The sequence below is a fragment of the Mustelus asterias genome, chromosome 21, assembly GCF_964213995.1.
Source record: "Mustelus asterias chromosome 21, sMusAst1.hap1.1, whole genome shotgun sequence".
Classification (NCBI taxonomy): domain Eukaryota; kingdom Metazoa; phylum Chordata; class Chondrichthyes; order Carcharhiniformes; family Triakidae; genus Mustelus; species Mustelus asterias.
The window spans coordinates 32650837-32665324 of record NC_135821.1 but is presented as its reverse complement, the minus strand read 5'-3'; the positions used below and the strand labels follow the sequence as shown (position 1 = coordinate 32665324).

At 47.9% G+C, this 14488-nt stretch overlaps 1 protein-coding gene across 3 annotated transcripts in view; it reads left to right on the top strand.

Annotated features, from left to right (window-relative positions):
* The window catches only part of col16a1 (collagen, type XVI, alpha 1), a 425594-nt gene that overhangs the window by 281631 nt on the left and 129475 nt on the right, over positions 1–14488 (top strand). For all 3 annotated transcript variants that reach the window (XM_078237703.1, XM_078237702.1, XM_078237701.1), the window contains 2 exons: positions 6614–6736; positions 12770–12877. In XM_078237703.1, coding sequence (XP_078093829.1) covers positions 6614–6736; positions 12770–12877 — 231 coding nt within the window. The remainder of the gene's footprint in view (positions 1–6613; positions 6737–12769; positions 12878–14488) is intronic.

Below are 14488 nucleotides of genomic sequence, written 5' to 3'. Positions count from 1 at the left end.
ATGTTTGGCTTCCAGATGAAAGAGGGGAAAGCACTGGGAGCTGAACAAACAGCCTGGGCCTTAGCGACGGAAGGATTCATGCACTTCTCACACAAGTGGATGAAAGTGGAGGAAGAGAGGGATTTAAGCGGATGGATGGCAATGATGGGAATAAGGTAACGATTAACATTGCATTCCAAGGTGATTCTGCAATAATGTTGCTTTCAGAAAAGGGGAACAGGGCCAAGCAGCTCGAATGGTCGACAGTCAGAGCTGTTCTGCAGCAGTGACGCACTAACATACATCCTTCTGACCTGGGGAAGCAAAGATGGATGGTCATATCAGGGGGCAAGAGTGGGATTACAGGGGTCAATGGGAGAGAGGAGTTGAGCAGATGGGTGATTCCTGATGTTCCACAGTGAATGGAGAACAGCAAAAGGGGGCAAATTAGCCTGTGAATGGATTGAGTGGAAGGGCAGTGAGGGAGAGGAGATTGGGGCCAATGGGTTTGTTGCTGTTGAACAGATATCCAGGGGTGGGTGGTGGGCACTGTGGGGAATGCTGAGGGAGGCACAGAGGGTCTCAGCAGGTTAGTCTGAGAGTAATTCGAGCCTGGAACAATGAGAGAAGAGCGGGAAGGCAGAGTGGGGCCAGGCCCAAGTGGCAAACTTACTCAAGGGTGAAATGAAAGGTGGGTGATTGGGTGACAGGGAGGTGGGAAGGCCGGAGAGAAAGGTCAAGAGGAAACAAAAGAAGAAAGAAATAATGGCCTGGAATCTGGAGAGACCAGTAAACATCACACGCAGGAGGATGGTGGATGGAAAATTTTCGGACTGGAAACCGGTTACCAGCGGAGTGCCACAGGGATCAGTGCTTGGTCCTCTGCTATTTGTCATTTTTATAAATGACTTAGAGGAGGGGGCTGAAGAGTGGATCAGTAAATTTGCTGATGACACCAAGATTGGTGGAGTAGTGGATGAGGTGGAGGGCCGTTGTAGACTGCAAAGAGATATAGATAGGATGCAGAGCTGGGCTGAAAAATGGCAAATGGAGTTTAACCCTGACAAATGCGAGGTGATTCATTTTGGTAGGACTAATTTAAATGTGGATTACAGGGTCAAAGGTAGGGTTCTGAAGAATGTGGAGGAACAAAGAGATCTTGGGGTTCATTTCCATAGATCTCTGAAGGTTGCCACTCAAGTGGATAGAGCCGTGAAGAAGGCCTATAGTGTGTTGGCGTTCATTAACGGGGGTTTGAGTTTAAGAGCCGTGGGGTTATGCTGCAACTGTACAGGACCTTGGTGAGACCACATTTGGAATATTGTGTGCAGTTCTGGTCACCTCACTATAAGAAGGATGTGGAGACACTGGAAAGAGTGCAAAGGAGATTTACCAGGACGCTGCCTGGTTTGGAGGGTAGGTCTTATGAGGAAAGGTTGAGGGAACTTGGGCTTTTCTCTTTGGAGCGGAGGAGGTTGAGAGGAGACTTGATAGAGGTTTATAAAATGATGAGGGGGATAGATAGAGTGAACGTTCAAAGACTATTTCCTCGGGTGAATGGAGTGGTAACTAGGGGGCATAACTATAGGGTTCATGGTGGGAGATACAGGAAGGATGTCCAAGGTAGGTTTTTTACTCAGAGAGTGGTTGGGGTGTGGAATAGACTGCCTGCAGTGATAGTGGAGTCAGAAACTTTAGGAACATTTAAGAAGCTATTGGATAGGCACATGGAGTACTTCGGGATGATAGGGAGGAAATAGCTTGATCTGGGTTTCAGACAAAGCTCGGCACAACATCGTGGGCCGAAGGGCCTGTTCTGTGCTGTACTGTTCTATGTTCTCGGAGGAGAATTCGGAGGCCTGGCAGAGAGGGCCACAGATTTGGGTCCTGCCCATTAAGAAGTGGGATAGGCTTCCAGGTCAGACAGGGAGGAACCTTTCAAGTAGGAGCATTGGGGGCAACCTGTTACCCTCCCACCTTCGAGCAGTGTTCCCAGAGGAAGGTCAAAAGTTGCACAGGATCCTCACCCAGTAGAGACAGACAACCAATCGACAGAATGGAATCTCAGTTTGAGAGTTGCTTGGGCCTGTTGCTGAGATCTCCCCAGTGGATGGGCTGAAGACTAAAACTGACAGGTGTCTACAGATATCTCACTGAAAGTTGACCTGGTCAGGGCCTGGGGAAGGGTTAAGGCAGGAGAAACCTCCTGCCTTAACCCTTCCCCACCCAAATCACAGACATCACTGGGCCACACGACAGCTCCCAGTGGCAGTGCCAGGCTCTCTGAATAATCCTGCAGCCCCAGGGACCAACACCACCATCCTCTACTGAACAGCTGACCCGGAGACAGAACTTAATTGGCCTCCACTGAAAAGGATTCTCAGTCGGCCATATTGATGGGGTTCAGACTTGGACCTGATCCTGACTCATACTCACAGCCTATTGGCAGGCGATTCTGTCCAAATGGAGCTCGGGGAGGAGATGGGATGAGAGACTCCAAAATTAAAGGCTGTGCTCCGGATTCCTGAATGCCAGGCGGAACCTGATTCCAGCATTCCCACCCCATTCCCTTTGATGGCAATTTTGACCAGCACTAGGATAATGCTGTGTCACTACACACACCTCCACACGCACACTCCCACAGACACACCCCCCACACGCACACTCCCACAGACACACACCCCCACACGCACACTCCCACAGACACACCCCCCCCACACTCCCACACGCACACTCCCACACGCACACCGCCACACGCACACTCCCACACGCACACTCCCACACACACTCCCACACGCACACCGCCACACGCACACATCCACACGCACACTCCCACACACACACTCCCACACGCACACTCCCACACGCACACTCCCACACGCACACCGCCACACGCACACATCCACACGCACACTCCCACACACACACTCCCACACACACACTCCCACACACACACTCCCACACGCACACCGCCACACGCACACATCCACACACACACTCCCACACGCACACTCCCACACGCACACCGCCACACGCACACTCCCACACGCACACCGCCACACGCAGACATCCACACGCACACTCCCACACACACACTCCCACACACACACTCCCACACACACACTCCCACACACACACTCCCACACGCACACCGCCACACGCACACATCCACACACACACTCCCACACGCACACTCCCACACGCACACCGCCACACGCACACTCCCACACGCACACTCCCACACACACACTCCCACACCGCTACACGCACACATCCACACGCACACTCCCACACACACACTCCCACACACACATCTCCACACGCACACCCCCCACGTACACCGCCATGCGCACACCCCCACAGACACACCCCCCCACATGCACACTCCCACACACACACCTCCACACGCACACTCCCACAGACACACACCCCCACAAGCACACTCCCACGCACACCCCCACATGCACACTCCCACAGACACACACCCACACCTCCACACACACAACCCCACATGCACCCCCCCACATTCACACCTCCACACACACACCCTCACACGCACACCTCCACACGCACACCCCCCCACGTACACCTCCATGCGCACACCCCCACACACACATCTCCACATGCACACCCCCACACACACACCAATACACACACATCCCCACACACACACCTCCACACGCACACCTACACACACACACCCCCACACACACACCAACACACACACACACCCACCCCCCACCCACACACCCACACACACACCAACACACACACACCCCCACACACACCCCCCACACACGCACCCACACACACACCAACACACACACACCTCCACATGCACACCCCCACACGTAACCCCCCGCATGCACACCACCACACACACACCCACACACAGCTGCTCACACGCACCCCAACACACACACCCCGACACGCACACCTCCACACGCACTCCCCCACACGCACTCGCCCACACACACACACCCCCCACACATGCCCCCCCACACACACACCCCCACACACACACGCCCACATGCACGTCTCCACACGCACACCCCCACACACATACCCTCACACACAACCCCCCCACACACAACCCCCCACACACAACCCCCGCGCACACCACCCGGCGCACACCAATGAGTTGGAGTTCAACCAAAGCAGTGAAGCTACAGAGCCTCCAACAAAACAGTACTGCGACAGTGTTGACTTACTTCCAGGAACGGGTGAGACCATTACCACTCTCAACATAATGAACAGTAATGCCAAACTTAAAGTCAAGATTGACACTGGAGCACACCACCCCAGTGCACAACCCCCTGCGCACACACCCCCGCGAACCCCCCTGCGCGCACCCCCCCACGCGCACACACCCCTCGCGCACACCTCCCACACACCACCCTCACTCCCCCACCCTCACTCCCCCACTCCTGCTCCTTGTTCTTATGTTATCTTATATTTTCCCTTCATAATTTTGTATGTTTCTATAAGATCTCCCCTCATTCTTCTAAATTCCAATCAGTATAGTTCCATTCCACTCAGTCTCTCCTCATAAGCCAACCGTCTCAACTCCAGAATCTCCTCTGCACCCCCTCCAGTGCCAGTATATCCTTTCTCAAGTAAGGAGACCAAAACTGTACACAGTACTCCAGGTGTGGCCTTACCAGCACCTTATACAGCTGCAACATAACCTCACTGTTTTTAAACTCCATCCCTGTAGCAATGAAGGACAAAATTCCATTTGCCTTCTTAATTACCTGCTGCACCTGCAAACCAACTCCTTGAGATTCCTGCACAAGGACACCCAGGTCCCTCTGCACAGCAGCATGCTGCAATTTTTTACCATTTAAATAATAGTCCATTTTGCTGTTATTCCTACCAAAATGGATACCTCGCATTGACTAACATTGTACTCCATCTGCCAGACCCTCGCCCACTCACTTAGATTATCTATATCCCTTTGCAGACTTTCAGCGTCCTCTGCACACTTTGCTCTGCCACTCATCTTAGTGTCATCTGCGAATTTTGACACACTACACTTGGTCCCCAACTCCAAATCATCTATGTAAATCATAAACAATTGCGGTCCCAACACTGATCCCTGAGGCACACCACTAATACATTACCTGTAACACCGTGCACCTTTATCTCAAGCAGCAGTCTTTGGTGCAGCACTTTGTCAAATGCCTTCTGGAAATCCAGATCCACCACATCCACAGGTTCCCCATTGTCCACTGCACATGTAATGTTCTCAAAGTAATGTAATGTTCTCAATTCCACCAAATTAGTCAAACATGACCTGCCCTTCATGAACCCATGCTGCGTCTTACCAATGGGACAATTTATATCCAGATGTCTCGCTATTTCTTCTTGATGATAGATTCAAGCATTTTCCCTACTACAGAAGTTAAGCTAACCGGCCTATAGTTACCTGCCTTTTGTCTACCTCCGTTTTTAAACCGTGGCGTCACATTTGCTGTTTTCCAATCTGCGGGAACCACCCCAGAGTCCAGCGAATTTTGGTAAATTAACACTAGTGCATTTGCTATTTCTCCCACCATCTCTTTTAGTACCCTGGGATGCATTCCATCAGGGCCAGGAGACTTTTCTACTTTTAGCCCCATTAGCTTGCCCAACACTACCTCTTTCATGATAAAAGCAGGGAGGTTGTTTCCACTGGCGGGTGAAACCAGAAGTAGGGGGCATAACCTCAAAATAAGGGGGAGCAGATTTAGGACTGAGTTGAGGAGAAACTTCTTCACCCAAAGGGTTGTGAATCTGTGGAATTCCCTGCCCAGTGAAGCAGTTGAGGCTGCCTCATTAAATGTTTTCAGGGGAAGGGTAGATACATTTTTGAACAGTAAAGGAATTAAGGGTTATGGTGAGCGGGCGGGTAAGTGAAGCTGAGTCCACGAAAAGATCAACCATGATCTTATTGAATGGCGGAGCAGGCTCGAGGGGCCAGATGGCCCACTCCTGCTCCTAATTCTTATGGTCTTATTACCACTTACACCTATTTATGAGCATTCCAAGGCTTCCACTGTCAGTATGTGGCTATTGATCCTGTCCATAGTGCATAGCAGTGAAAGGGCATGGGGGATATGAAGGGGCATGTGGAGTGGATGGAGAGTGAGGGGTGAGTGCCTAACATTTTGTCATTAAAATTGGGCTGACATGCCAGTGGATGGAGGTAGGCATTCCAGCCTGCCAGCCTTGCCCCATGCCCACCTTTGCTGTTGCCTCAAACCTGCCTCCACCCCCATCTCCCCAAAGTGTAAAGATGGTGAGGGGGGATCTTTTTCCAGGGAGTTTCCTGACTCAACCTACCCACCCTCGCCCACAAAAGGTCCGGCCCACGTGTTTCTGCGGTAGAAGGAAATTGACATGCAGATGGGATGGTGTCAGCTTGAAGCATCCACAAAGCATTGCCCAGTTAGCGAGCGGGTTCTGGAGGAGGAAGAAAGGGGTAGACTCATTCACCAAGAAGCTGAAATCTCACAGCCGCAATGTAACACACACACACCGCCACTATTGAATCATCAGTGGGTGAGTTCTGAACAGGCTGGGGGTATGTTACTGTGTTATTGGAAATGGGGTAACGTGAATTGAAGCTGCCATCTTCCTCTTCACAACACAGGGCGATGGATGTGGGCAGTGCCTGACTGCTCAGACTGGTCACCCTCAAACACATGTCCCAGAGGATGAAAACGGGAGCTATACAGGAAGACATCCGGCAGCCCTAACTCAGCCTGGCAAGCAGGTGAGAAACTCCACAATGCTCTTTCACCATCAAATTCTCAAATTCAGAAGCATGTCAGCTATCCTGTGTTGTGGAATGTTGTGTGTGATGGGAACTTTCTGATCATAGATAGAGTCCGGACTATTGAGAAGCTGTTTGAATCATAGAATCCTACAGTGCAGAAAGAGGCCATTCGGCCCATCGAGTCTGCACCCACCACAATCCCACCCAGGCCCTATCCACATATCCCTACATATTTACCCACTAATCCCTCTAACCTATGCATCCTGGGACACTAAGGGGCAATTTTAGCATGGCCAATCAACCTAACCCGCACATCTTCGGACTGTGGGAGGAAACCGGAGCACCCGGAGGAAACCCACACAGACACGGGGAGAATGTGCAAACCCCACGCAGACAGTGACCCAAGCCGGGATTCGAACCCAGGTCCCTGGAGCTGTGAAGCAGCAGTGCTAACCACTGTGCCACCGTGCCGCCCACGTTTGGTGGGAAACCGCCCTCTGGTTTGGTGGGAAAGGTGTCCACAACTCCAAATGATTCACTGGGAAATCACTATTGCTGCCTGTCCTCCCAATGCACGAACATGACTTTACCCCTGGTTTATCCAGGGTTGATGTGACTATTATATTAGTCTCTCTTTCATGTTCTGTCAAAACCCATTTTATTGCTCTCAGAACTAGTCAGATTTAGCCACCCCTCGGCTGAATGTCAGCAACTAGTCGCCGGCACATTACCCTCCACACTGGTCCCCTTTCCACCAATGGATGAAAAGGTTAATCTCTGTCAGGCCAGAGGACGAGTGAAGAGCAATGATAGATGGATCAGAGTATTGTCGAAATGGAAAAAATACTAGGAACGGTGGAGAGATTTTAGTCTAAGTACACAAATCATTCAAAGCTAATGAACAGTAAGAAAAATAGTTTGAAATACTGTAGATGCTGGAAATCTGAAATAAAAACAAAACAAGTGCTGGGATTACGGAGGAGATCAGGCAGAGATAAACAGAGTTAATGTATCCGGTCAATGAACTTTAATCAGAAAAGGAAGAAAAAATTAATTAAGGCTAATGAAATGTTGGCCTTCATCTGAATCGGGCTGGGTTACCGAGGGGTAACCTGCGGAGCAGACTCGATGGGCCGAGTGGCCTAATTCTGCTCCCATGTCTTATGGTCCAAGGGGTAGGCATTTTACAGTATAGAACTCTGGATAACCTGATTTTGAGTAGCATGTTTATGTTATGAAGGGGAAGTTGATCTCCTCTCTCAGAACTAACACTCAACCACTCAAAGAGAAGTACCTCCCTTCAGAATCTGTGCGTGAGAAGGGGGATTATCTGCACTTCTGCAACTTTTCGTGGTTAAATCAGAGACTCTCTCTGAAAAAATCAACAAGTAACACTTTATTTATCTAACTGACAGTAAACAGGTTAACTAAACTATAAACAAACCGAATAATACACAATTCTAATGGAATGCTGTTTAAAATAATCCAATTCCCACTTATTAACAAAAAACATAGAATTCTTAGTCACTCTTAAATTTCAATCAGGTTTGTCGTCTTCCGGAATCTTCTGTCCTCTTTGCTGATTTTTTCTGTCTTCACTATCGAGATGAGGCTTTCTTTCAAGACATAAATGTGGCTGTTATGCTGGCAGAGATAGTTATTGGCTATGTCCCTCTCTCGCTGTGGCAGAGGTTGACTGGCCCTCTGGACCTGGGAGCTTTCTCTTATACCCCCTGATGACAGAGCGATATCCCCACAATAGGATTGGTTTACAGGTTACCAAAACATCAAATTCAAATCTGATAGGCTGCTGTTAATCAAATGCCTAGCTTAAACTGAGTGGTTAAAATTCAAAAACAACCTGTTGTCTTGGCAGCACCCCTGCCCGGGCTCGCAATACAGTGTTTCACTCTGTGCTCTCTGTCTACTTGCAGTTTGCACCTGCACCTCTTTTACAAACCATTTTTTTAACAGAACCATGAAATTTACAACTCTTAGCATTTTACATTTTTAAAATAATTTCACAACAGCCTATATGTGAAAATATAGCACAGATTGAGCAGAATTATATTGGCTTTAAGAAAGCTAAATTATGAGGGCAGGTTGCATTGAGTAAGCTTGTATTCCTTTGAGTATGAAAGATTACAGCATAATCTTATGGAGGTGTTCAAGATGATTAAATGGTTTGGTAGACAGAGAAAAACTACTTCCTTTAGTGGGACAGTCTGGAATAAGGCCGCAGGACATTAATATTAGAGCAAGGCCAATGGGGGCTGATGTCAGGAAGGAGCCTTTCACACGCAGGGTGCTCGAAATCTGGAACTTTCTCCCCAGAGATGTTGAGAATATTTCCACTTGGAGACTGGAAATAGGAGCTAGCTCTGTCAGAGGCCCGTCTCCAATTGGAAAATGTTGTGGCTGTTTTGTGCTTGCTGTCCTTTACTCCTTGTCGTCTGACTGAATGAGATTCCTCTTAGTCCTTGATTAACTTGGAGATAGTCAGTATTTAGTTTTAATTTGCACTATTTATTTGGAACTATTTACAAGTTGGACCTCACGGTAAGAACATTGGTCTTTGGATACAGATTGTTCTGTGTCTTGCTGCCTTGGAGCCTCTTAATCACTGACCCTGATGTCATGTCTACATCATTGTCTAATTTGAAAAATCATTTACTTTGCGTCTCCCCCAATTGCAAACCTCTGACAGTATTTTGTTAAGATAGTTACATTGCATTCCCACCATCTGTCGACCTCATGTACTATTCATAGTTTTCATCCTGCCACCCCCAGTCCCCCTTTATCAAAGGCATCAATCCCCAGCAGTATTCCCGGCTCTCTTGGGGGACATGTCAGGCAAATGTGTTCCGTTACCTTGGGGGAAAATTTCCTGTCCCGCCGCTGGAATCATAGAGAGTGAGACAGAAAATTCCACGGACCGTTTGAAGATCTGCTGAGCCCAAGCCAGAATTTCAGGTCCTGGGGAGCGTGCAGCTGGAAAATCCCACCCATCGTCTTTGGAAGGTGAACACATTGATGAAGTGGGAGAACAGTTTCTCACCACAGCTGGCTCCGGGGTTGTGACACTTACAATAATCTGATTGCAAAGGCAGATTAAAGTTTATTTGTTAGTGTCACAAGTACATTAACACTGCAATGAAGTTGCTGTGAAACTAATCGACGCGAAACTGATTAAAGAGAGACAGCTCCAGGGACCCGAATGATCACAACCTCCTGAAAGGGAAGACATTGAGCTGAAGTTCTCTCTGTGATCGTCTTGTGTGGCACACTGGAGAAATGTTAAAGCAGCAGCTTGAGAAAATGAAGCACTCGCAGCTCCTGTGAGGAATGTTGCAGCTGTATCAATTACTGCTGCTGTGACACAAGAGACCCAATATCTGAGTGGGGAATGAGCGGGGTGGATGAAAAGGAAAATGAAGAACATCCTGGAAGCCACTGTCAGATACGAGGAAAGGAAGACTTCCCTACACCCTCTGTAGGCAGTGATACCATTTCCACACGTGCTTCAGTGTGAGGCCATTCCGCTGTAGACACTGGGATCGCTGGGTCAGCATGAGGAAGTAGGATTGCACCATCATCAATAAACCTCAGGGCCGGGACGTATAGTACTCTTCAGCTGGAGACTTCCTGTAGTTTGGACCTTTTTTTTTGCTGAGAGAAGATTTGAGAGTATCTGTGGCTTGCTGGTGAGATCCAAGTGTGAGCCGCAGCTTGTATTTATGAGCAAGCTCTGAACATTCTCTATTGCTTTTATCCAGCTTGGAGTTAAGCATCTCATCCTCCCGGGATAGCTGTGTGCGAGCGGTGTACATTGTTGACGTTTGGCACCGAGACAGAGTTTCAAACACTGACTTGCTGAGCAGAAAAATGTGTTAGTTGTGTACAATATGAAGAGTTTTGTTAATTTATTTATCTTCATTCCTAAGGGTTGTGATGAGCCAATTCTTCACTTTGAGGCGTGGGCCTCCTGGCCCCCGTAGCTTCATTTTAGATGGCTGAGTTTCTACTTTCTTAAGCCAGTCCAATTTCCACTAAAACACCTTACCCCAGCCCTGGTGCCCTGTTTAAATTATCTTCTGTATCCCTGGATACAATTAATCCCTGGATTACAAAGATGCAAGAAAGCAGACAAGATACCGAAACGAAAGCTTGTGTGGCTTTTGCTACCAAATAAACCTGTTGGACTTTAACCTGGTGTTGTTAAACTTCTCCCTGGATACAAACCAGGACCGCTTGTCAAGATCTTTGATTTAGAACATAGAACATAGAACAGTACAGCACAGAACAGGCCCTTCAGCCCACGATGTTGTGCCGAGCTTTATCTGAAACCAAGATCAAGCTATCCCACTCCCTATCATCCTAGTGTGCTCCATGTGCCTATCCAATAACCGCTTAAATGTTCCTAAAGTGTCTGACTCCACTATCACTGCAGGCAGTCCATTCCACACCCCAACCACTCTCTGCGTAAAGAACCTACCTCTGATATCCTTCCTATATCTCCCACCATGAACCCTATAGTTATGCCCCCTTGTAATAGCTCCATCCACCCGAGGAAATAGTCTTTGAATTTTCTCCCAGGGAATCATCAGGTTGAAATTCTGTATTTCCAATTTCCTGGACTTCAAAATGACTGGAAGCTTATTCCAGCTTTCTTCCTTTCAATTGAACTTTAGATCTGTAGCATTGTTTAAAATACCCAGTCTCAGCACCGAGAAAACATCCAGCCCCCCCTGCTGGGCAGTCTATGTGACAACGTTGCTTTTCAGAGCCAAATGAGGAAAATTTCAAAATCAGTGGGAGGATTTTTCATAGAATTATAGAATCCCTACAGTGCAGAAGGAGGCCATTCGGCCCATTGAGCCTGCACCCACAACAATCCCACCCTGTCCCCATAACCCCATGTATTTTACCCTGCTAGTCCCCCCTGACACTAAGGGTCAATTTAGCATGGCCAATTAACCGAACCTACACGTTTTTGGACTGTGGGAGGAAACTGGAGCACCCGGAGGAAACCCACACAGACACAGGGAGAACGTGCAAACTCCACACAGACAGTCACTGAGGCTGGAATCGAACCCGGGTCCCTGGCACTGTGAGGCAGCAGTGCTAACCACTGTGCCACCTCTTCGGTGATTTTGGCAGGTTCTTCGGTGGACAAGGCTCCGATTTTGGCCTTTCATACTGGACCCATCCCTCCCGATCTTCAGTGCATCTAAAAAGTACACCCCAATTTTGATGTTGCGCTCAGCGTGCCTGCCACATGTTTGGCCTTCTGTCCTCCTTTGTTTGCAAGTGGTCCAGTACACGTGATCGAGCTTGCTGTCTTCAATGTGGTTGCAAAGTAACTCATGCTTTGAAGCCAGATTTACTGACCAGTTGATACAAGTCATTACTAAATGAATTAGCAGATCCACCTGGCCTTTGGTTCCCTTCATTGAACGTCTCCCATTCAATTACTATATTCTTTGGGCTAAAGCAATTATTAAATGTCCTTGAAACCTTGCCATAGGACCCCAAGTTCACCTCAACCTCTTGTTTTGTCAGGACATCATTAGCTATGACCCGGATTGCATATAAAAGATATTTAGATTAGTTTCTTATCCTGAGTACGCAAGCGCAGGCCCCACTGAAGGCCTTGTTTGGCTAATAATCATTTTCCATTACTGGCAGAGTCGTTTGTCATAACCTAATTTCCACAATTGTTGTAACTTAATTTTTTCATACCAGCATCTGCAGTTTTTAACTGCTTTTAACTCTAGTTTCATTATATTGATTGCTTTATTTGAAGTGAGCAGCCTTAATCTTGCACAACAAAGTGAATTAAATATTTGGCCATAGCTGGAATTACAACTTAATTTTCACAAGGAGCCTTGGGCCATTGTCGATGCCTCACATGTAATAAATGTAAATGATTGTTGCTGTTAGCACTGGGTGGCAGGGTGAGTGTGCAGTGAGGGGTTTGGATTGACATTCTAACGCGACGTGGCTCACTCTGTAATCCCGTTAATTTAGGGTGATCCTGGACCAAAGGGTGACACGGGAGAGCCAGGATCAACAGGAATCCCAGGTATCCCTGGGATCCCAGGAGTACGAGGCCGCCATGGATCTAAAGGTGAAAAGGTGAGTCAGTAAATTATCGTTGGCTTTTTCTGAAGTGGGCTGGAGTATAAAAGTGAAGAAATAATGCTTCGTTTGTAGCGATGCAATCTGATAGAAGTTTGACAAATTATGAGAGGCTTGGGTAGAATGGCTAGCCGGAGTCTTTTTCCCAGAGTAGAAATGTCAACTATTAGGGGACATAGGTTTAAGGTAAAAGGGGGAAAGTTTAAAGGAGATGTGAGAGACATGTTTTTTACACAGAGGGCAGTAAGTGCCTGGAATGCGCTGCCAGAGGAGGTGGTAGAAGCAGATCCAGTAGCAACGGTTAGAACATAGAACATAGAACAGTACAGCACAGAACAGGCCCTTCGGCCCACGTTGTTGTGCCGAGCTTTGTCTGAAACCAAGATCAAGCTATTTCCTCCCTATCATCCCGAAGTACTCCATGTGCCTATCCAATAGCTTCTTAAATGTTCCTAAAGTGTCTGACTCCACTATCACTGCAGGCAGTCCATTCCACACCCCAACCACTCTCTGAGTAAAAAACCTACCTCGGACATCCTTCCTATATCTCCCACCATGAACCCTATAGTTATGCCCCCTAGTTACCACTCCATTCACCCGAGGAAATAGTCTTTGAACGTTCACTCTATCTATCCCCTTCATCATCTTATAAACCTCTATCAAGTCTCCTCTCAACCTCCTCCGCTCCAAAGAGAAAAGCCCAAGTTCCTTCAACCTTTCCTCATAAGACCTACCCTCCAAACCAGGCAGCATCCTGGTAAATCTCCTTTGCACTCTTTCCAGTGTCTCCACATCCTTCTTATAGTGAGGTGACCAGAACTGCACACAATATTCCAAATGTGGTCTCACCAAGGTCCTGTACAGTTGCAGCATAACCCCACGGCTCTTAAACTCAAACCCCCTGTTAATGAACGCCAACACACTATAGGCCTTCTATAGGTTAAGAAGCATCTTGACAGATCTATGAATAGGCAGCGAATAGAGGGATATGGACCGCATAGAGGCAAAAGGTCTTTAGTTTAGAAAGGTATCACGTGTCAGCACAGGCTTAGTGGGCTGAAGGGCCTGTTCCTGTGCTGCACCATTCATCTCTCCTTCCTGCCTATGAGGCTGGTGGAATCAGAGGTGACTAGGCCCTGGTTAGGCCTCATTCGGAGTTGCAATGTTCAGTTGTGAGCACCACACTGCAGGAAGGGTGCATTGACCTGAATAAAACTGTGGCTAAACTGTGGCATTATGATGGCAAGACTTGTATTCCCTTCAACATAAAATATAGAAGGATGATCGGATTTTGATTTTTAAAAAGAGTCAGTAGGTTTATTAGGAATTATTTCTTCTGGTGGGAAGTGGAGAATGAGGGAGCATGATAAAATTAGATCTGGGATTTGCAGCTTTGAAATCCAGGAGCACTTCCCTCTGCACAAGATGCTGTGGAAACCTGGAATCTCTCTCCCGGATAGCCGGGGATGCTCAGGGGAAATTGAAGTTCTCAGGACTGAGATTGATTTTGTTGTTTAACCGAGGGTTCGGGAGTAAAGGTGGGAATTTGTAGCTCAGATACAGGTTGACCATGATCTGGCTGCACTATGCCTGGGACATATGACCATG